A 21747-nucleotide genomic window follows, 5' to 3' on the forward strand; every position below is an offset into this window, starting at 1 on the left:
TTGAAAAGAAACAAGTAAAAATCAGACCATTTTTGTTCGAGAAAATAAACGCCTACATAGTGGAAGGTCGTATTGCCTCGCTTATTACAATGTGGTAGCGGTTATCCCGACCCAAGTCTTGATGTGTTAAGCCTGGAAATCAGAGCCTTTTGCGATGTGGGTCCCTATATATTAAAATATATATTCCATGAAGCAGGCTTCGCTGATAATATACCGGCAAACACTAGACAATATAAGATCTAACTATATCACATTTAGTTTTAGCGACAACGGCTTTTCAGGCCAGGGGAAAATAAATAGGTCTAGATTGAGAGAAGACATATTGCTGCGAGGTTACGTCAGCACAAGACATAAAACATAGAGGATGTGTGCAGCTATGCGTGCGAATGGGAGTTTATTTGAGGTTGAGATGTTCCTTGCTTCGCTACAGTCAGAGGACAGTGATAATGATTCATATGATTTGTTTAACACGCCACAGAACCAGGCGGCATATGCGTCATTTGGGGGTCGGCCAAGCATTGGTGGTGCTGCTGTGGACTTCACGCCGGAGTCATCCCAGTCCCACGTGGGGTTTGTGTCGGAACCAGTGAAGGGAGTGGGTTACACTGGTTTCACTAGTCCTGCAGAGTTGAGTGATGGTGAGTTACGTTGGGTATCCAAGGACAATACTATTTTGCGTGTAGTGAAGATGGAATCGTCAAGCAGTGGTGAAACTGGGGATAGTGCGAACCTGCCAACAGAAAGCAGTGAGCCACCTTCCTCAGTCCAGGCGACCGGGGGGAAAACGGCAACAACAGCAGCAGTAGCAGCATCTGTTGGTGCTGGAATTCCTGTAGGTGGCCTTTTAGGTAACGGCAGGATCACTAAACCGAAACGCGAGCGCATGTCTCATAATATTATCGAGAAAAAATATCGTACGAATATTAATGATAAGATTCTGCAACTTAGGGATATTGTACCAACCCTTCGCGTAACAACTAAGTTGGAGGGGGGTATTCCTGTTACGGCTGAAGATGAACTGCAGTTAGATGGTCTCCATCCAGCACGGAAATTGAATAAGGCGTCAATTTTGACGAAAACGATTGAGTATATCAGGCACTTGGAGGGGAGATGCTCCTCTTTAAAATTGGAAAATATGAAGTTAAAGCAAGGTCAGAGCTTGTCAACACCGGAAAGCCTCCGACAACCTTCACAGAATGGTCAATTTTTAGCAAATGGTTCGGGGGCACAACCGCCGACAACGATGTACTCAAGCGATGTTTCATCCGTGGCCACTCCATCGTACAATATGGCACATGCGTATCCTCAGTCACAAGATTCTGGTAAGTCATCTAGTAAGCTCTTACTTGGCGGTCTCGCTATGACAATGGGCATTACTTCCTTTGGGGAGAATGATGACATTAACAACGTTCGTGGACTCTTTACGATGCCAGTTTTCCACTATTCTCCTGCAACGAACGGGTTTACTCTTTCGAATATTCATGGTATTAAGATTGATTTATGCACATCTTTACTTTCTTTGTTGAGGTTGATATTGCTGCTGTTTACAGTTATTCGGTTAGCAACTATGCTTCTTGTCGAACGACGTAGCGGTGACAATGACAAGGCCCAAATGGGGGTGAATAGCTCCAGTGTGTTAATCCAATATTCAGATACGTTAGCATTTGATTCTCCTGGGGCTTTGTGGACTACTTTGAAAAAGACACTGATTATAAACCGTTTGAAATATCCCAAAAACTCTATAGAACGTGTGGAATCTGAAATTGCCAAGTGCTTTGCTTTAAAAGTTTACGCAAGAAGTTCACGATTTTTCCGTTTGTTTTTGAATTCCTATAGTAATTCTTGCTGGGTTAATATCACTGAACAAGTTAAGCTGACGAATATTATTGCTTCTAAGAAGAATCAGAACTTTGGAATCGAATGGGAAATGATTACCAACATTCTAAATTCAGCCACAGAGAAGACTTTGAATAACCAAGATATTTTATACTCCTTACAACATTACTCCAAGAATGCATATTCATTACGTGCTTTCGTCACATTTATAAATGATTCTGCCATTGCATCTAACACGCTATCCATTATTTCTTCTCTTATGCAAGAGCTAACTACAGATGACTGCGACGATTTAGAAACCACTGTAAAAAGAATTTATGACGTGGAAATTAAGAATGGCCAGTTCCTCAAATTTGCCCGTGAGAATTACATAGTTTTGAATGCTTTGTTCAATCTATCTGATGTTACAACTCGCAACCTTTTAAATTTATTGGAAGTTGATCAGGGTGTCACCGTGGAAAATATTAAAAAGGATCACCTATTTGTCTTATACTCTTCCATTTTCAGACGGCTTATTGTCAAGCACCAGTTCAAAGAACTTCCAAAATGGTCGCAAAAGATGCCTCTATGTCACTTGCGTGCTAACTCATGTTCATTGTTAGGCATAACAGGTATGTATTTGGCGTTGCACGGTTTAATGCAGCACGAAACTGATTTACCAGTTGATATTTTTGTGTTCCTTGAAGAACTGGCAAACCGGCTGCGTGTGTGGTTTGGATCAGAGGCGGGTGACGTTTTAGATCTTGAAGTAAGAGGAAAGCTGATCGAATATTGCATGAACGCTGCTTCTATATGCAGTAAAAAATCAGATCAATCAACACTATCTACAAATTTGTCCTTAAGAGACTCTTAACGACTGTCTTAATATATAATATGAGGTTTATTATAAACTGAATTCTTATGAAAAAGTAATGGAAATTTTTTTATTATAAAAAATAAACTAATGTAAGAGAACACATATCAATGAGATTAATATCCGAACAAGGACATTCTCTAGCCTGTAGTTATACTATGATATTTTTGTTTTACTTTTGTAGTTTTTAAGTATTTTGCGCCTAGTGTAACAAAACCCCCTTGCTCCAAGAGAAAATTCAATAAGGATTACCTTCCAGCGCATGAACATCTCAGGCATAATAAGAGGCATGGTAATAGTATATACTGCCCAACATGTATTTCGGTATGCTAGCTTATTTTAAGCCCAGTCATGTAAATCAAGATAAGTATCTAAATATATACACTCATAATATACCATAGATTTCTCTTAAAAACAAAGCCATTCATTCATTCACCTGTCTGTAGGCATAAAAACAGATATGGCCTGTTGGATGAAGAGTACAAAAAGGCATAGGATCGAAATTGACAGACATATAAAACGAAGTCGAAAAACACAACAGGTAGGAGAAAGAGTAGAAGGACGACCTGAATATTTTTCCTTTTACCAAAAACTGAGAAGGATAATAAACTGCTTCACTGGGTACCCAAACAAGTATCAATGACCATAATAATACCGTTGGCAGCTGTATCAATATTCTTGACCTTCACATAATTACGGTCTCTCGCAGAAGCAACATAATAGTCAGACCCCTCCTTCTTCAAAAATATATCCCCCCCTGGAGCAGTTGCAGGGAAGTATTCACTTCTTAACAAAACTTCATTACCTTCTTCCGCCTGCTCATATCTATTTCCAGAAACAACATGAGACAACACAAACCTAGCAACATTCTCCTTCACCGCCCCATAAATCTCTTCCTCCGAAGCACCACTCTGCTCAAGCTGCTCAACATCTTGCCCAAAGTTGACTGGCCTAATATTTAGAGACCTGATCGACTCATCCGTTGGCGCAAAGATAATAAGTCTCTGCTCACCATCATTGATCTGCTTCGATAACCCATCTAAATCCCGTACACTACTAGAGAAAATAGAAATAGATGGAAGAACTTGCAACTTGCTATCCAACATCAAATCTCCATCCACCCTCATAGAATCTGAGGAAACTTGAACACCTCTCTTTTCTAAACGAGTATCCTTACCACCAACCCCCCTTATACCTGCATTCTGACTTGCCCTCTCGAGTATCCCCCTTAATACATCATCATCCAGATTAAATGGAAGCCTTTTCGCCTCGTGCAGCTGTATCCCCATCCTGATTTTCTCCCCTGTTTCCGCATCCACGATTGGCCTAAACGATTCAAGTCGCTTACTTTCCACGGTTACAAAAAGACACAACCCCCAGACACAGTAAGATAACCAGTTCTTCATCCTTGTGATATTTTTTATACTCCTAGAATACTACTACTCCGAAAATCCTTGATCAAATCAACAAATTATCCAAAGCTCACTTTAAAAAACAATCAGATCTTAGAAACAATTATACCAATAACTAACGTCTCTACTAAAACGGCTGCTCGTTTCCTATGTTATCCAAAAACCAAAAATCTTTTATATCTTCTACCTTTGTTAATAAAAACTCGCCTCCTGTGACGGTTCAGTTCGCAAAATGGGTCCCTTTTTTATATATAAAAAGTTATTGGATGTGTCCAGAACAAGAAAAAAATGGGCGAAATTTTAAATCCGGAGAATGCGCAAGCCCGGAATCGAACCGGGGGCCCAACGATGGCAACGTTGGATTTTACCACTAAACCACTTGCGCTTCTTTTCCGGCTTTCTCAGTTCTGAGTTTGTTTATGTAGGGATGCTGAGGGTAGTGGTGTGTGGGTGTTGGTCGACATGAAATTTAGGAATCATATATCAAAATTTTCAGGCTGTTGTTATATGTAGGTCATCTCATCTCCGAGAGTATGGAAAGATAGTGGTTTCTGAAGTTAGATCGAGTATTTGTCTTGCTAGAAGGTCAATGTCTAGTGTTGAAGAATTAATCTCGGATGGTGAGGAGGAATGTGGCACAGAGCAGACAAGCCAAGTGTATCTTGGATTTGTGGATACTGCAATAAGAGAATCCGATGAGGTTTCTGTGGAGGAGTCATTTATAGGTGGAGAACCTGTTTGGTTACATGCTGATTCTCGGCCAGATGAGAAACTTTTAAGTTGTAAAGCATGCAAGTCTGTTGAAAATATGAAGTTATTATTACAGGCGTTTGCCCCGTTGGATTCTCAACAAGTTTACGAAGTGTGCGAGAGGAGTGGGATCGTGTTGAGCACCGAGGAATTCATTCGTGATTCCGATGATCGTGTGTTATATGTGTTTATTTGTAGTAAATGTGCGCGGAAAGCTGGTTCGATTGTGTGCATTAGGGGTGTGAGAAGAAGGAGTAGCGACCCATCCCGTGGGGCTCCAAAGCAAGTTGCGGCTGACGCTGGTAGGTCAGATACGGTGGATGAAGAAAAAGAGGTTGAAAACAACAATAATCCGTTTGCCTCGGTTGGGTTTGGGACATTTGGAAATCCTTTTAACCAAGATGCTGAGAAAAATCCATTCATGAAGAAGGATTCGAGTGGTGATGCGAAAGTTGTGGTGTCAGAGCAAGAAATGAAGCCCAGTACTGCAAGAAAACTTCATGATGCACAGCCATATAAGAAATTTGATAAAGAGGTGGCATTTCCTGGGTTTTTCCTCTATGTCGAGGGCGAATCCTTTAAAGGTCGGGTTCCGGATCACTTGAAGTTACCCAAAAATTTGAAGATCGATAAAAATGCCCTGGAACTGTCAGCTGATGAAGACGAGTTGAAAAACGGTCCCATTAAGCTGGACCCCAGGACAGAGAAGTTATCCAAATTTTTAGACGATGATGTGTTTCAAAAGTTCCAAGAGGTTGTAGGGTATAATCCTCTGCAAGTATTACGCTATAACTATGGCGGCAAGCCTTTATACTATGCTCGGACTGCAAAAAAGTTTGAAGATGTAGTAGCTGCACCAAGTGCTAACCCATCTTCACGCAGAATATATGAGATGCAGTTGATGCCCAAGATGATAATGGACTTGGAAGACGAGATATCAATAGAAAGCGGGATGGAATGGGGGACGATTATGATCTTCACTGATGTTGAGAATTATGTCACTGAGTTTGATAAAAACAACGTTGGGTACATGGAAGAATCAGTTGTAGTACAATGGGAAACAAGTTAAGTAAAATATCTATATATATATAAAACGAAAAAAATCAACTAAATACAAGTAACGCAAAAAATAAAAATTAATACTAAAACTATTTACAGGAAAGTTATTCCTTTCTTTTCTTACTATTCACAGATATCTTTGGACTTTGATTTTCTCATAAGCTATTATTTTATCACCAGGTTCATAACCTTCAAAATTATTTTCAAAAGTTATGCCGCATTCTTTACCTTTGGTTACTTCTGCAGGGCTTTCTTTACCTTGCCGTAGGGTCGCCAGTTTACCATCAAAAATGACTTCGTCTTCAGCTCCACGAAGTACCTTTACAAGAGAATTTCTTGAAATCTTTCCGTTAGTAACTTTGCACCCAGCAATACGAATGCTTTTCTGCTTTAAACAGAAGTTGAAAATTTCACGCACTTCTGCGGTAGCAATCTGTTTACAATCGTATATTGGCATCATGTTTTCAATTAAAGTTTCGGTAACACTTTCAATTAACTTGTAGATGACATCAAATTGGCGCACTTCCACTTTTTCTTTATTGTTCAGAACATCATTTGGTAGATTGCCCAAACTGAAACAGAGGATAATGCTATTCGACACACGAGCCAATCTTAAGTCACTTTCTGTAGGCATTCCTACTGATGAATCCACTATATTACAAACAACTTCTTCATTTCCTAAATGCCCTATACTTTCACGAATAGCCTCAACCGAACCTGAAACGTCTGCCTTAAGAATGAAATTAACCTTCGTGGGGCCCTTACATTCCGGAGAATCTACTTCGCCTCTCTCCTTATCATCGTAATTGTTTTTTTCCGCCAATTCTTTGGTTTGTGTCCGTTCGTTATTCAATTTTTCAACCGTAGTAGCTTCTTTTTCTAGTTTTACCAAATTCAGTCTCTTAGTTACAAACTTTTTTGCAGTTGCTTCAGTTGAAACTTGAATTACTTCGTCTCCAGCACTTGGAAGTTCCTTCCATCCACTGACCTTAACGGCTTGGGCAGGACAAGCATTTTGAATAGGATTCCGATGCTCATCCAAAATTGCTCTAACTTTACAATAAGTATTTCCGCATATTAATATGTTGCCTTTTTGCAACTCACCCTTCCTGATCAGGACCGTGGCAACATTTCCAAGAGCTTTCTGAACTTCACTCTCCAAGATCCATCCTTCTATCATCGTACTTCTACCATATTCAGCTTTTAAATCCATCGAGTCACTCAAAGCAATGATACATTCCTCCAACAGATCCATGTTTTCACCAGTCTTACCACTCACCGATACAACTTGAACAGAACCACCTATGCTCTCAACCTCAATTTCATGGCTTAATAAATCATTTGTAACCCGGGTGATAGCTTCATCTTTCTTCTTCTGTGAACTCAACTTGTCTATCTTGGTAATTGCAACGATCAGCTCGTTACCCGATTTTTTAACATGCTTAATAGCTTCAATAGTCTGAGGCATGATTGAATCTTCTACAGAGATGACCAACACAATAATGTCTGTAATATTAGCACCACGTTGTCTCATTTTAAGAAAAGCTGCATGCCCAGGAGTATCTAAAAATGTGATCTTGCGCTTTGAAACGGGTGTTACAACCTGAAAAGCCCCTATATGTTGAGTAATACCACCACTTTCCTTATCAACTAAAGAAGAGTTACGCAAGTAATCTAATATTGTTGTTTTACCATGATCGACATGGCCCATAATTGTTACTACCGGCGGTCTTTCTGCTAGATTCCTGGGGTTCAAAGATACCTTTAACGCATTATAAACATTCCCAGAATTAGTACTACTCCCCGAAGAAGATGGAACGTCATAATTATATTCCTGCAGAATTAATTGAATATAATCTTTAGAGAGAATGAAGTCAGTCCTGGCATTCGTAAAACCCAGATCTTTCAAGTCCTTCACTAATTTGTCCAATTTAATATTAAGCATGTTGGCTAAATTGTTTACAGACGTATAGTTTGGAATGACAAAGTTTAACGGTTTTAACGTCTGCATTTTATTCTTCTTATTTTTCGATGAGACGAATTTACCCTTGGAATAGGCCCTTACGGGACATTTAAACCATATGCTTGATCTCAAAGAGCTAGCTAGCAGGCGGGGCCCCATCACTGCAGTAGGACAAAAATTTAACATGTTGGAATCCAAAACCCTTCACTAAACAGAAACACAAAGGACTAACGTCTCTGTAAAGGATGGAACTTCTAGCTTTTACGAGTAGGACGACTGGTTTGATCATGAATGATGTTGAAGAAGTGCGCTTCGAGAGTTTATTTAACAACGTATATATACAAGTCATTGCTCACGAGTATAGTCGTCTAATGTCAAAAGATATTTAATACAATCTAAAGAGCTACATCTAAAGAAGCTCATTGTGTCAGAAAGTGGGTGTCTCTATTCATATAGATCGTTCAGCAATTCTTCTCTTTTGAACAATGAGGATCTCAGTCTGGCCATATAGTCATCTCTTGTCAGATAAGTACCACTCAGTCTTCTATATCCCGTAAATGAAGTTCTAGCATGAAGAACACGAACGTTGTCTATCACCAAAGCTACTCCTGGAGTCAAGGCAAACTTCACAAAGTTTTTGGGATCATTAATTAAGGAATTGAACCTAAAAAATGCCTCATATATTTGCGGAACAGTGAATTTGGAGGACTTTGGTGCTTGAGATATCCTATCACTTGTATTCCATCTACACTGCTCCAATTCATTTTTAGAGTTCAAATTCAAGGTTGGGTAGCCATCCTGGTAAAATACATTTTCCTTTTCGCCAGACTGATGGAATGGTACCTTGTATTCTGTTAGAACTTGGTAGGTGACCTGCCATGACTCATCCCTGGCAGCTAGAGCTTGCAATTGGTCCAATATGTTGGCAGAATCCACAAGTCTTGTTTCACCACCTTCCCCATCAGTGTGCGCTAATAAGTGAAACAACTGCAAGCCAGGTGGTTCTTTCCAGTAGTTGCCGTCGCTGTGAAGATCGATCCCCACGTTTGTATAAGCACTGTCGTTCTTATACAAATTGGAAGTCACCTCCCACACATCTGCGCAGTAATGAGAAGGTTGAATGATCGAAATAGCCTCAGATACTTTCCTTGTTCCTTCCATGGTTGGTGGAATACCACGAATAAAAGAGAACCCGTATTGGTACACTTCCAGTAGCACCTTTGGCAGTGCGCGCTCTAGGTCTCCGTAAAATGTATTGAAATGCTCACCGCCCTCAAGCCAATCAGAGAACTGAGCACTATTCCAGTGAATCTTGGGAGGGAAACAAAGGACTAATGGCTTGCCCATCACAGGCGGATTATACGAATGCTTAATTAACCAGGACTCCTGAAACTCACTCACGTGACCATCAGGCCATCTGACGTTTAGTGTATTATTATCATCAGATATTTCAAACTTAGGATCTGCGACAGTAGATGTCTCAAGAGTCTGTGCATTCACTTTCCAAGGAAGAACTGCAAATGTGTTTATAGTCCGCTGAACCGTTTGGACGTGAAAGCACTCCGTACAGGTACAATTATCACGCAAATAAACCCAATGAAAACTCGACGATTCTCCAGTATTGAGTTGCAAAGTAACCGAACGTTCAAATATAGAGGTTTCCCTGCTAGTCTCCAAGATTTGCAGCTTCATTCCCCCAAGTAACTGTTATGCAAAATCTTCAATTATAATTCATCGGGCTATATACTGAATAAATGTTAAATAAAACCCTTGTTGATTATGTATTCTTTATATATATATATTTCTGTATGTGGAGATACTTGTCATGAGAACATCAAAATTAAGACGCGAACGGAATAATATCGGATGAAATCCTTTTCAAAATCTGGATGATCTTAATAATATTTTCTAATAGCACCTGTGGGCTGATTCCGCATCCCTCAAAATCACTTACCAGCAAGAACAATTAGGGGGAAAGGTTCACCAACTACTTCTCGAAGATGTGTAGCCTATCGTAGACGCTTTTCTTGAATTCTTCATACAAAGACGCTCTTCTTTGCAAAACGCCAGAGGAAGAGTGCTGCTGCTGCTGTGCATGACTACTACTATCAGTGATTCGTTTCTCGGAAGATCGGACAAAATGTGGGTTTTTCTTGGGTTTTTCAGGACTGCAATCATTATCCTGTAATTTGGAACTCTTCAATGTCTGATCGTCCCTCTGGATAGCCTCAGAATTAGTTATAGAAGGTGACTGCTCACCATGCGTCAGGGAAGACGACTTTACATCACGGGATTGAAGTTCATCCTCGTAGTGGTGTGTAGGGTGCCATTTCATGCGGTGTACAGAGCCTATTGGTGTGGTTTGCGGAGGAGGAGCTTCATCTAGAGATGTGAAATCCTGCTGATCAATAAATGTGCTGTCATCTTGGTTGTTATGCTGTGGATTAGCTGCCATTTCTTTGAAGGCTGCCTGGTTGTTAGCTTACTCTCCTTCTAAAAGAGTATATAAAAATTAAAAATACGTAGAATTTAATTTAGACAGAAGGAGACGCCCTTATAGAGATTCCCGGGCGAACACAATAAGAACTCCGTCTCTATGACGAGAAATAGATATGCACTTTGGGCAGCAAGCCTAATATAAAGGGGTTCCTTTTGATCGAGGGAATGAAGCCTCCTAACTACTCTTTTGATATTACGCACGTGATCATTGGAGGAGAGCTCTAGTTCCTCGAGCTTACCCACATCATATATGACGGGGGAGTTTTAACGGCTACATGCTGGGAAGACTAGTTGAGAAGAAGGAAGGACAACAGGAGGTTTCAGATGCTATTGACTATTCCATGAAAATGGGCTGCAATACCCTCTGTATCTTCTGGATACTTGTTTTGAATCAGTTGCAGCGTTTCGTGGATCGTTGGATAGTCTCTAAGTGCGAGGAAGCCGCCAAAGCGGTCAATTATCGTATGCATAAGTTGTAGTGTTAGACGTTTCAAAGGTAGGTCGCGCAGTGGATACCGTAGGTAGTACGCCAAATTTCGAATATCGCTGTAGTCCCATGTGCTGCGTTCGTCACGCAACCATCCACACAGGGTGCTTACCACTGATGCTCTTATGTATGTAGAGCCATCTTCCTTTTGCTTCATATTGCCGACTTGTATAATTTTGACGAATCTCTTTGGAGGTTTTAACATGGGGATAAGAAGTTGTAATACGGGTTTGCGATAGAAGGGGAACTCTTGCCCAATCCATGCGAGGGTATCAATGCACCATTGATGATCCTTAAGCGAGACTACGTCTTGGGAAAGCATAGTGGTAAGTAACTGCAAGGTGGCATCAAGGTACTGTTTGGATGCCTCACGACGATTTTGCCATTGTTGGAGAAGCTCCGTATCAATAGGCTTATGAGAAGCAGTTTGTCCTATGATGGCGCCATGTAATGCACAGAGCTGCGGATCTGAACGCAGAGTTAAAAATGCGTGATCTGGATGCTCAGATGATACAGCAACCGCAGCAACTTGTTCTGGTGTAAGCAGATGCAACGCCAAGGGGTCTACCTCCCCGAAAGTCGCAATAACATAATCCAGCAGTTTCGTATACTTTGCGGACAATGAGAGTAAATGAGGACGCAAACGCACTAAAAGAATTTCCGGCAACGCCGTTATAGCTTCCTGCACCATCTCGTTCAAATCTTCCAGAGGTAAACTGCTGAGCGCATCCATCACTGACACGGCGATATTGGCCGCCTCTATTTCATTAGAAATAATAACTGTATCCTCATCGCTAACAATCATATCTCCCTCATCAGAGATAACCCAATCATCTTCACCAACCTCTCCCATCTCATATGTATTAGACACGCTACAGCTAACCTCCGTGTCCTCCACATGGAGTACCGAGGCCGTCTGTTCTTTCAGTTCCACAGCACACAATTGCATGATTGCCTTCACTACAGCCATATCTTCATCACTGTCCCGGTTAAACAGCTTACCAATATGCGCAATCAAACGAAACCCCCTTGCAGAGTGGGGATCCAGCTCCCCTGATATCCACCGATTGGCAACTGCTCGGTATGAAGAACAGAGCTTAAGCGGCCGAGCTTGCGCGACCGCTTCTAGCACACCAACGTTCGTGCATGCTATGAACAATGCCGTCAACACAGAACCTCTAATGTTCCTCACAGCCCCAATAAAAGCAGCATAAGCCTGGCTCTGCCCATTCAACGGCGCTTCCGAACACAATCCATACACCTTTGTAGCCAATTCACTGCTGACTACATTTCCACTGCTACACAACCCATTGAGCACTGAATACCATAACGTCCCCGCAGAACTCACGTGACACATATACTCCACGTACCGCGCGATGTCCTTCTCCGCAACATTCGTCGCTCGATAGCAGCTCTCGAAAGCATCGCCGTTTCCGGCACCACCACGGACACCGTCCAAAGCTAATGCTGCCGCTGCACCAACCGCACCAGAATGTAGCACACTGTTCAAGTACTTCAATATTACCTCCTCTTGCCGCCGCTGCTCCTCCTGCTCCTGGACACCGCCACCACCAACAAGCTCACCGACCAACTGGCTCACCACATACGAGACACACTCGTCCCCTAATTCCCCCAGCAACTCCCGTTCTACAACGCTGCGCACAATCTGCCTATCCGTAACTGACCGTAATATCACGTCATGTGTCACCACCTCTAGTGCTCCTGGTTGTTGATGCAGCTCACATAACTGTTGCACCCGTCCCTGACTATTCCGGGGCCCATTGCACAGCTCCCTTATAGCCATGTAACGCAGATCGACATCTTGCTGATCACGGTACCGTGTAGCACACTCAATTGCATCCATCTTTTCTACCCTTATCTGCACTATATTGGGAATGGCAAGTGGCGCCTAACTGGGTGCCCGGTACTGTGCACCTCCTGATAGCCCCAATATCGAAAGGACCGTCACAACGGGGGTTCTGCTCCTCCGTGTTGCGTGCAGCTGACTCTCCCTTGGTATGCCGGGGTCCAGAGGCGGCGCTGGCCAGCTTGGGTAGCCCACCGGGGGCGAGAGCGTGAGAGCAGAACAGACGGAGACAGGCTGATGGGCACGTGACCCTATCACGTGATGCAGATTCCACGGCGCCTCACCCAAAGGAAGCCCAGCATCCTTGGCTTCCATCTTCGAGCGTTCTGGTGCGCGTCAAGGGCGCGCCTCGAGGACGTGCCTAACTGACATTTTCACGACGCACTATAATGGTACCATTACCCATCCATCACTAAGCAACAGCACATAAAAGCGTATGTAAGGGTTTTGCCGTGCTCTCTTTCAAAGGCTTTTCATTTATTTTAAATTGGAGGTTGAAAAAATATAAATGAATAGGAGAGAATGGATAAATGGTATTCTATTCCTTTATTTCTTGCCTCTTCTGAGGTATATAATATAGTTCTGTAAAGAAGCTTATATTTTTAAGCAGCACATACACCACACATATACATATTATATCGAGATGTCTCTATCTTCCAAGCTAACGGTTAAGGATTTGAATGTTCAAGACAAGAGAGTTTTCATAAGGGTTGATTTCAATGTTCCTTTATGTGATGGGACTATCACCTCCAATCAAAGAATTGTGGCCGCTTTGCCAACCATCAAGTATGTTCTTGAGCAAGGTCCAAAGGCTGTGGTTTTGGCTTCTCACTTGGGTAGACCAAATGGTAAGAGAGATGAAAAATACTCCTTAGCACCAGTTGCTGATGAGTTGGAAAAATTGTTGGGCCAGAAGGTCACTTTCTTGCCCGACTGTGTCGGTGCAGAGGTGTCCGCTGCTGTTAATGATGCGGCTAAGGGTTCTGTTTTCCTCTTGGAGAATTTGAGATTCCATATTGAAGAGGAAGGCTCTAAGAAGACTCTTCATGGGAAAGTCGATGCAGTTCCGAGTGAAGTGACTGCTTTCAGAGAGGAATTGATGTCTTTGGCAGATGTCTATGTTAACGATGCTTTTGGAACTGCACACAGAGCTCATTCTTCTATGGTTGGGTTTGAGTTGCCACAGAGAGCTGCTGGTTTTTTGTTGTCTAAGGAGTTGGAATACTTTGGCAAGGCGTTGGAGAACCCAACAAGACCATTCTTGGCTATCTTAGGTGGTGCCAAGGTTGCTGACAAAATTCAATTGATCGACAACTTGTTGGACAAGGTTGATTCTATCATCATTGCTGGTGGTATGGCTTTCACTTTCAAGAGAGTTTTGGAGGGCATGGAGATTGGTAACTCCATTTTCGACATCGATGGTTCTCAGATTGTTCCACGATTAGCCGAGAAAGCTAAGAAGAATGGTGTCAAATTGGTTCTACCTACAGATTTTGTCATTGGTGACGACTTCTCACAGAACGCCAACACCAATATTGTTACCGATGCCGAAGGTATTCCAAAGGATTGGGAAGGTCTAGACTGTGGTCCAGCTTCCAGAGATTTGTTTGCTGCCGCTATTGCTGAGGCAAAGACCATTGTCTGGAACGGTCCTCCTGGTGTTTTTGAAATTCCAAAGTTCTCAAAGGGTACCGAAGCCATGTTGAAGGCTGCTGTTGCGTCTTCTGAAGCAGGCAACACTGTCATCATCGGTGGTGGTGACACTGCTACTGTTGCTAAGAAATTCAATGTCGTTGACAAGATTTCCCATGTTTCTACTGGCGGTGGTGCTTCTCTAGAATTGCTGGAAGGTAAGGATTTGCCAGGTGTCACCTTCTTGTCCAACAAAGAGTAAATATTCTTTTCATACTCATAGAAAATGTTTTTAAAGGAATTTTTGTTCTGTGGACTGTATAGTTGTGCTAATTCAATGGTGCAGTTTTATATACATAGCCCGTTTTCGGTCCTAAAAACGCACCCTAGATCTTTCAGTGGGGACTAGTTTCGGAATTCCTAGGAGCTGCATAATCCTGTACTCGTCAAAACTCTCTATACATGCTTCGCTATCGCGATAAAACAATCCATGCTGGTTTAAGTTCATATTTTGTTTTGCAGCCCGAGTTCTCATCGTCTTGTTTAGCTCATCGTCTCCTGTAAAATACAGACGATGTGCACCGATTTCACTCCACTTACAACATAGTAAATCTAAACGCCTACAACGATGTGGATGCGCCTCAGATTGACTCCAAGCAGCAAAAAGAGTCTTGTCTATGTCTTTGTATGGTACTACAGGAGCGAGGGTAGTTGCGCTACAATGACTGCCAGGTAACCTCACGGCACAGTAAAACTTCTTCAGATGCATTTTGCCGTCACCAAACCGCCCCGAGTACTCGACTCCAAGGTTCTGGAGCAGCTGGCGAATCTGGGACGCGAACAACGGTTGTAGTGCTTCACTTAGTTGTAGCGGACACACTATATAATCCACTTTTACTAAACGTCGCACCAACTGCTCAAGATCCTGAGATAACATTGCCACATCCTCGCAACCTTCGCGATACACTAGGAGATCAATGTCTCCACAATCTTTACGACCTCTCCTATATGACCCCATTGCCTCGATAACAAGTCCCGGCTGCGCATGCTTGCGTATAAACTCTAGGTGCTCCTCAACCTCGCTTCGCGGCATCCGCAACTGCCATTCTTCAAAGAACCTCATTCCATACAAAATTGACCAGTGCAAATTCCACTGCTTTGTATGAGTTAACACATCCTTGAAACTTTTGTAGTGCAGTGCTTGCCACTGGGATGCAGTCGTCGGACCCACCTCATGGCACTGAACGAAATATTCTAAAATCTTCTCTTGTTCTGAAAGATCTAACTCAAGCCCTGGTATACGACCACCATTAGCTACCAACTGCGCTATCTTGGTAGCAATCCCGCTACCAACATCCGGAAGCGCAAGCGCATCCTCATACGTACGCACCGGATGCCCACATTCAAGCAACGCTGCACTAGCCATCATATACGCACGACGTTTAAAAGGCTCGCCTTGAAGGTTACTTTTCGTTGCAAGCCGTTGAAGAGCCTCTGAGATAATAACATTCTCCCCAAGGGATTGCTCGACCCTCCTTTCCTGCCCCTGCCCCTGCCCCTCCTGCTTTACCGTCTCCTGTACTTTGCGCCGCTTTCTATCAGGGGACAACCGCCGTTCCTTCGAACTACTGCCGCACCAACCCTGCTTCACCGCAAACTCATCTCGACACACCATTTCTCCCTGCTTCAAACACTCACTAACCCACGAAAGCCTCACAGGCCGTACCACATCCCAGTTCAACCGCTGCAAGTCCACATCGCTCTCTAATCGAAACACCTCCATGTTCTTGACCTCATCACCTGCATTTAAATAACTGTCTTGAATCAAATATATCACGTGATCACCACCTCCCCCCTCAGACGACCCCCCAACCACTTCACCACCGTGCTTCTCAATCAACCCTGCAACCACCCGGCACTTCGGTGTCCTCGACGTAGGAAGAATCACAAACTTGTGTCCTTTGAACATCGTATCATGCTTCCTTCCCACTAACAGGAGAACCACTTCTCTCTCGCACTATGATATTTTTATCTGTCTACATAAAACTCGCCTGCTTGACATACAGCCATTACCCGCCCAGAGACTGCGCTTCCACAAGCTTACATAACGAAACCCAGTTTCTCACACACCAGACACCCTCCTGCACGCCAAAATACTCCCAATCATCCTCCTCAGGCCTCTCCGCCCCCAGCACCTCAAGAACCTCGCCAAACCTCTTATCATTAGTGTACATAATAACACCCTGCACCCCCGGCCGTAAAATACAACACAAGTCCGGATCACTATCTCCAACATACCACACTTCCGCATCCCCCACCGCAGGCAAAATCTCCCTGCCCATCACATCATACTTGTCCGCCCCAGCAACCAACTTCTTGCTGAACCGCCCCGTGTACGTCTCACCACCTTCATCAACCAAAAGCGCATCGCAAAGCACGTGACTCAACGGAACCTCCGCCGGACAGAAACGGTGAATGTACTCCCGACTCCAGTTGAGGGACAAAACATACATATCATCAAACAACCCCCGCTCCCGCCCAACCGCCTCTCTGTAACCCGGCCTTTCGATCTCCTCCAACGGCAACCTCGTAACGTCCACAACTGGCACATCCTTGAAGTAATCAAACCGCTCCAACTCTTCCAGTGCCGCCACACCGCGCTTGCGTGCCCTCCTTTGGTAGTCCAGCTCACGCTCCAACAGATCCTGCACCGAGCTATCACGTGCCGGACACGGCTGTGCCAGATAGAACTCGAAGAAGTACGTCATCGGAGGGCTTTTGCACCGGGAAAGGGACTGCAGAATCCCAACGGTATCCTTAGTCGTAATGGTGTCATCAAAATCCGTTACTAACACCCGTCTACGACCTGACTGTGTCCCTGCAGCTGCTGCACGCACCCCTGATCCAATTGCTGTTTTGGTAACGCTATCAGCCGTGACAGGCGCAAACCCATCGCCACTGGCAGTCTCTAAATCATTACCCATTGCTTCGCAAATACACCTCTAAGGCAGCTTGCCAAATCCCCTCTATCCATCCAAGCACAAGCTTGAAAAAAAACTTTTATATACCTTTACAATCCTTAAAATTAGATCTGCGTGGCGATCGCTGTTTGTCTAGTTCCGCTGCCAGCGTGACACCAGAGGGAAAAAAAATTGGAATATTTTTTTCTCTTTCTCTTCTCTCTTGCTGTCGAGAGGAACGATAACCCCCACCAAATCAAATAATGCTGCACATTCCAGCATGGAAGAAAATTGAGATCAAACAGCAGCAGAACCAAGACGGAGATGCAGGGGGCTCGTACGATGAGGAGGACGCTCTGAATGTTTCCACGCATCTTGCTACCGGTTCTCTTACCAGGCGCGACCGCGCACAGATAGTACAGAAGCGGCCATCGTCGTCCAAAGTGAGCAAACCTTGCAAACGTCAAAAACTCTCGAAGCCGGAGCGGCTGGAGAGATCCCACAACAGGGTGTTGAGGGACCAGCTGCGTTATCTTATTGACTTTTACTTAGAGAAGACTGCAGAAGATGGGGACAGCAGTGCCGCCGCCGCCGGCGGCGGCCTGCCGTCCGGTCTCCGCCAACTGGAAAGCGTACAACAGCACTTGTCGGAACGTCAGCACGCCGGAGAGATCACCAGTACATGGAAGTTCAGCAAACAAAAGCAGAACTGGCTCATGAAGCATCTGTGGGACACCAATGCTATCCCCAACGAGTACAACCCGCTTGTGAAATCATACGTCCGAGGGATAGAGGGCCGCGCAAAGATCACGTTGACAGACCAGTGCACGGACATGCTGAAGAAATGGGACGACTGGAAGATGTCCCAGCAAGAAACAAAGGGGGCACATGACACCATTTCCACACCCGATGACAATACTGATGACAACAATACATCTGCAAAGCGTGACCAGGTGGTGGCGGCAGAAGCTGCCGCCGAGCCGCCGTTTTCAGAGGATGTCTACACACGCTGCTGTTTACTCCTCCCTGTATTAGTTCCGGAGCCCCATCCCGAGATCGTATGAGCTAGACGGAGCAGTGGTACGGCCGTGCGTGTGTATATGTGTTATGTATACCCCATAAATTATTAAGATTACAAACAGTCGCCAGTATCCATCCAAACAAATAGCAACATTCCCAAACAATCTGCGCTATTGTTTTTCGTTTATCAGGGAGCTATTCTCCCCCGGCCCTCCGGCCCCTCCGTGTGTCTACTACCTCGTCTTTTCCCAATCTGTTCTTCCTGAACTCCTCCATAGTGCGGAGCAGCGCTAAATATATCCCCTTATCATTGTTCCCGCGGTAGCGCACAACGCAGGAGAAAACTTTAGTTTCATAATAACAATGCTGTCTGTCTGCTGTCGTCTGCTCGCTCCTGTCCACCCTTATCTGTGTTGCTGCGTACAGCCTCGCGCGGACATTTTTTTAGATCGCCTTCCCCGGAAAGCCGGAAAACCAGCAAAATAACCCGGAAAAGGAAAGATCCCTAAACAATGTCTTAAACAGTTTCAATTCATTGCCTTGTTTCACAGGACCCTCGCACGCCACTCACTGCTTCGGGGGACCCCCTTTACCCCCTATGCACGATTGACAAGCATTCCCATGCTCCGCTCCGTTCCGGATCGTAACACACTGCAGGGGTCTATTGGCCGTCTGCATGGCTAGTCAAGCCAGGCGCCTGGGCGCCAGACTCCCGACAAAACACCGTAGGTTCTGCAGCACCATTGTTAGTAATAGCACGCAGTGCCCAGACACCAGCGCACACGTGCGTTGCTGTGCAGCAACGCACGTGTGCAGCTCATTCTCCGCCCAGTCCGCTGCTACACCGGCCTACCCATCAACGTCCAGCCCAGCTGCCCCGCTCTGAACAGACACACCCCAATCCTGCCCTGCAACCAACAGGATCCTTTGAAACGTAAGCCATCCACGTACGCACACAGACATAACATAACCGTGGAATTATAGCACTAGGGGGGGGGGGGAAACAACAATTATGCTCTCAGAAGAAAAACCCGGTTCTGTAGTATATAAGGGTCATTAAGCATACCGATATATCTTTCTGTTTTTTGGGCGTTTCTAAGGAATCACGTTTTTCTCTTGGGTCTTTTTTTCCCAATTTACTGTCGTATGTATACAGCGGAAAAACAGATTGTGGATATTAATTAATTAGATAAATAAAAATGACGGCGGCTACGGACAAATTACTGTTGCGCAACGTCAAGTACGAGGGACGGGTATATGAGGGGTTCCCCAAAATATACAATATCTATGCGCTTGGGTTTGTTTCTTGTATTTCGGGGCTAATGTTTGGTTTTGATATCTCGTCGATGTCGTCGATGATCGGTACGGAGGTGTATGGCCGTTATTTTGGGCATCCGGATTCGACGACTCAGGGTGGGATCACGGCGTCGATGGCGGCAGGGTCGTTTTGGGGGTCTTTGATGTCTTCTTATATTTCTGATACGTTTGGTAGGCGTGTGTCTCTGCATGCTTGTTCTTCGTTTTGGATAGTGGGGGCTATTTTACAGTGTGCGTCGCAGGGTCAGGCGATGTTGATTGCTGGGCGTGTTATTGCAGGTATGGGGATTGGATTTGGGTCGTCGGTGGCGCCTATTTATTGTTCGGAGATATCTCCGCCCAAGATCAGGGGGGCGATTGGTGGTATTTTCCAGCTGTGCATTACGATTGGTATCATGGTGCTCTTTTTCATTGGGTACGGGTGCCATTTTATCAATGGCACGGCGGCTTTCCGGATTACGTGGGGTGCTCAGATTGTTCCTGGGGTGCTTTTGCTGGTCGCTGTGTTCTTTTTGCCGGAGTCGCCTCGTTGGCTTGCCAATCGTGGGCGTTGGGAAGAAACGGAGCACATTGTGGCGGAGGTGACTGCGGGTGGGAATCGGAAGGATGAGCAGGTGCTGTTGCAGATGGAGGAAATAAGGGAGCAGGTTTTGATCGACCAGATGGCGTCTAACTTTGGGTACAAGGATTTGTTCCGTAGAAAGACGTTGCCGAAGACGATTGTGGGTGTTTGTGCGCAGATGTGGCAGCAGCTTTGTGGTATGAACGTTATGATGTACTACATTATATACATTTTTGATATGGCTGGATTCTCGGGGAATACCAACCTATTGTCCTCTGCGATCCAGTATATCCTTAACGTATTAATGACGATTCCTGCTTTGTTCATGGTGGACAGGTACGGAAGAAGACCAGTTTTGTTGGCGGGTGGTGTGCTGATGACGGGATGGTTGTTCTCTGTCGCAGGCTTGCTTGGTAAGTATTCGTTGCCCGCCCCTGGAGGCATTAACGGCAACGATACGGTACGTATTCGCATACCGGAAGATCGTCGCAACGCTGCAAGGGGCGTTATAGCCTGCTCTTATTTATTCGTGTGCTCCTTTGCACCTACGTGGGGTGTGGGGATTTGGATCTACTGCTCCGAGATCTTTAACAACATCGAAAGGGCTAAAGGGTCTGCGCTTTGCACTGCAGTTAATTGGGCCTTCAATTTTGCATTGGCGATGTTTGTACCTTCTGCGTTCAAAAATATCACTTGGAAAACGTACGTTATTTTCGGGATCTTTGGAATATGCTTAACGATCCAAACATACTTCATGTTCCCAGAAACCAAGGGCAAGACGTTGGAAGAAATTGATCAAATGTGGGATAGCAAAATCCCTGCCTGGCAATCCGCTTCTTACGTGCCTCACGTTCCTATTATCGAAGACAAGATGGGCAACAAGGTCGGTATGGGCGGCTCTTCCCAGCACGTTGAAAACACAGAAAAGGAAAGGAATCCAATGCTTGGCAGAAATGCCAACAGTAGCTCAACAACGTCTTCCGTTTGAGCTTTTTTCGTCTTTCAAGAAAAAACAAAAACATAATGTCGAGATGCTGCTAACGTTTCTAATTTTCCCTCCTTTTTTCTTAATATACTGCAGTTTTTATCTCACCCTTTTTTATTTCACGATGAGTTGATGTTATATTGAATGGCACGTTATTTTGGTCAACGATTTCTTAATTCCCCACCCACCCTTCCTAAGCAATACAAATATTACGAAGACATTTTTGTTTGGCTTGAAAACTTCAACCCGTTTAAAATATAAAAATTACTTAGTAATAACGTAAAAGATCAGTAATGATACTATACCCCAAGACAGAGCGAGAGAGAGTTTGTTTCTGCAACTTTATGACCAGTATCAACAAATAAAAAAAGAGAACTCAGTTGTATAGCTCCCTTGTGTCACTCACTATATTCTATTTGTTTAAACTTAACCTTTGCAGAATTAATTATAATCCTTTGCCGTCTAGCTTTGCAATGCATCACGTGGCTCGAGGATGTCCGTTTGTGAGGCCGCTATATAACACCCATACATCTCCAATAAGCGGA

At 44.2% G+C, this 21747-nt stretch overlaps 12 protein-coding genes and 1 non-coding gene across 13 annotated transcripts; 5 read left to right on the plus strand and 8 right to left on the minus strand.

Moving 5' to 3' along the window:
* Positions 1-364: 364 nt before the first annotated feature.
* HMS1 (Hms1p) lies at positions 365-2689 on the plus strand (the record flags this gene model as incomplete). The annotated part of the gene is made up of 1 exon (XM_003644337.1): positions 365-2689. One exon carries the CDS (start codon positions 365-367, stop codon positions 2687-2689), a length of 2325 nt encoding a protein of 774 aa, XP_003644385.1.
* Positions 2690-3303: 614 nt separating this feature from the next.
* Ecym_1334 (uncharacterized protein) lies at positions 3304-4095 on the minus strand (the record flags this gene model as incomplete). The annotated part of the gene is made up of 1 exon (XM_003644338.1): positions 3304-4095. The coding sequence occupies one exon, from the start codon at positions 4093-4095 to the stop codon at positions 3304-3306; it is 792 nt and encodes a 263-aa protein (XP_003644386.1).
* Positions 4096-4415: 320 nt separating this feature from the next.
* On the minus strand, positions 4416-4486 carry Ecym_1335. Its single transcript has one exon. It is a non-coding gene; the product is annotated as a tRNA-Gly (tRNA).
* Positions 4487-4690: 204 nt separating this feature from the next.
* On the plus strand, positions 4691-5920 carry TSR4 (small subunit rRNA maturation protein TSR4; the record flags this gene model as incomplete). Its single annotated transcript, XM_003644339.1, has 1 exon — positions 4691-5920. One exon carries the CDS (start codon positions 4691-4693, stop codon positions 5918-5920), a length of 1230 nt encoding a protein of 409 aa, XP_003644387.1.
* A 117-nt stretch (positions 5921-6037) lies between these two features.
* Positions 6038-8059, minus strand: IFM1 (translation initiation factor 2; the record flags this gene model as incomplete). Its single annotated transcript, XM_003644340.1, has 1 exon — positions 6038-8059. The coding sequence occupies one exon, from the start codon at positions 8057-8059 to the stop codon at positions 6038-6040; it is 2022 nt and encodes a 673-aa protein (XP_003644388.1).
* Positions 8060-8317: 258 nt separating this feature from the next.
* On the minus strand, positions 8318-9565 carry Ecym_1338 (uncharacterized protein; the record flags this gene model as incomplete). Its single annotated transcript, XM_003644341.1, has 1 exon — positions 8318-9565. The coding sequence occupies one exon, from the start codon at positions 9563-9565 to the stop codon at positions 8318-8320; it is 1248 nt and encodes a 415-aa protein (XP_003644389.1).
* A 295-nt stretch (positions 9566-9860) lies between these two features.
* Ecym_1339 (uncharacterized protein) lies at positions 9861-10328 on the minus strand (the record flags this gene model as incomplete). The annotated part of the gene is made up of 1 exon (XM_003644342.1): positions 9861-10328. One exon carries the CDS (start codon positions 10326-10328, stop codon positions 9861-9863), a length of 468 nt encoding a protein of 155 aa, XP_003644390.1.
* A 364-nt stretch (positions 10329-10692) lies between these two features.
* Ecym_1340 (uncharacterized protein) lies at positions 10693-12723 on the minus strand (the record flags this gene model as incomplete). The annotated part of the gene is made up of 1 exon (XM_003644343.1): positions 10693-12723. One exon carries the CDS (start codon positions 12721-12723, stop codon positions 10693-10695), a length of 2031 nt encoding a protein of 676 aa, XP_003644391.1.
* A 646-nt stretch (positions 12724-13369) lies between these two features.
* On the plus strand, positions 13370-14620 carry PGK1 (phosphoglycerate kinase; the record flags this gene model as incomplete). Its single annotated transcript, XM_003644344.1, has 1 exon — positions 13370-14620. One exon carries the CDS (start codon positions 13370-13372, stop codon positions 14618-14620), a length of 1251 nt encoding a protein of 416 aa, XP_003644392.1.
* A 111-nt stretch (positions 14621-14731) lies between these two features.
* POL4 (DNA-directed DNA polymerase IV) lies at positions 14732-16327 on the minus strand (the record flags this gene model as incomplete). The annotated part of the gene is made up of 1 exon (XM_003644345.1): positions 14732-16327. The coding sequence occupies one exon, from the start codon at positions 16325-16327 to the stop codon at positions 14732-14734; it is 1596 nt and encodes a 531-aa protein (XP_003644393.1).
* Positions 16328-16427: 100 nt separating this feature from the next.
* CTO1 (Cto1p) lies at positions 16428-17342 on the minus strand (the record flags this gene model as incomplete). Its single annotated transcript, XM_003644346.1, has 1 exon — positions 16428-17342. One exon carries the CDS (start codon positions 17340-17342, stop codon positions 16428-16430), a length of 915 nt encoding a protein of 304 aa, XP_003644394.1.
* A 239-nt stretch (positions 17343-17581) lies between these two features.
* On the plus strand, positions 17582-18382 carry RBP95 (RNA-binding ribosome assembly factor RBP95; the record flags this gene model as incomplete). The annotated part of the gene is made up of 1 exon (XM_003644347.1): positions 17582-18382. One exon carries the CDS (start codon positions 17582-17584, stop codon positions 18380-18382), a length of 801 nt encoding a protein of 266 aa, XP_003644395.1.
* A 1155-nt stretch (positions 18383-19537) lies between these two features.
* On the plus strand, positions 19538-21205 carry Ecym_1345 (sugar porter family MFS transporter; the record flags this gene model as incomplete). Its single annotated transcript, XM_003644348.1, has 1 exon — positions 19538-21205. The coding sequence occupies one exon, from the start codon at positions 19538-19540 to the stop codon at positions 21203-21205; it is 1668 nt and encodes a 555-aa protein (XP_003644396.1).
* Positions 21206-21747: the final 542 nt, after the last annotated feature.

The sequence above is a fragment of the Eremothecium cymbalariae genome, chromosome 1 (assembly GCF_000235365.1).
Source record: "Eremothecium cymbalariae DBVPG#7215 chromosome 1, complete sequence".
Taxonomy (NCBI): domain Eukaryota; kingdom Fungi; phylum Ascomycota; class Saccharomycetes; order Saccharomycetales; family Saccharomycetaceae; genus Eremothecium; species Eremothecium cymbalariae.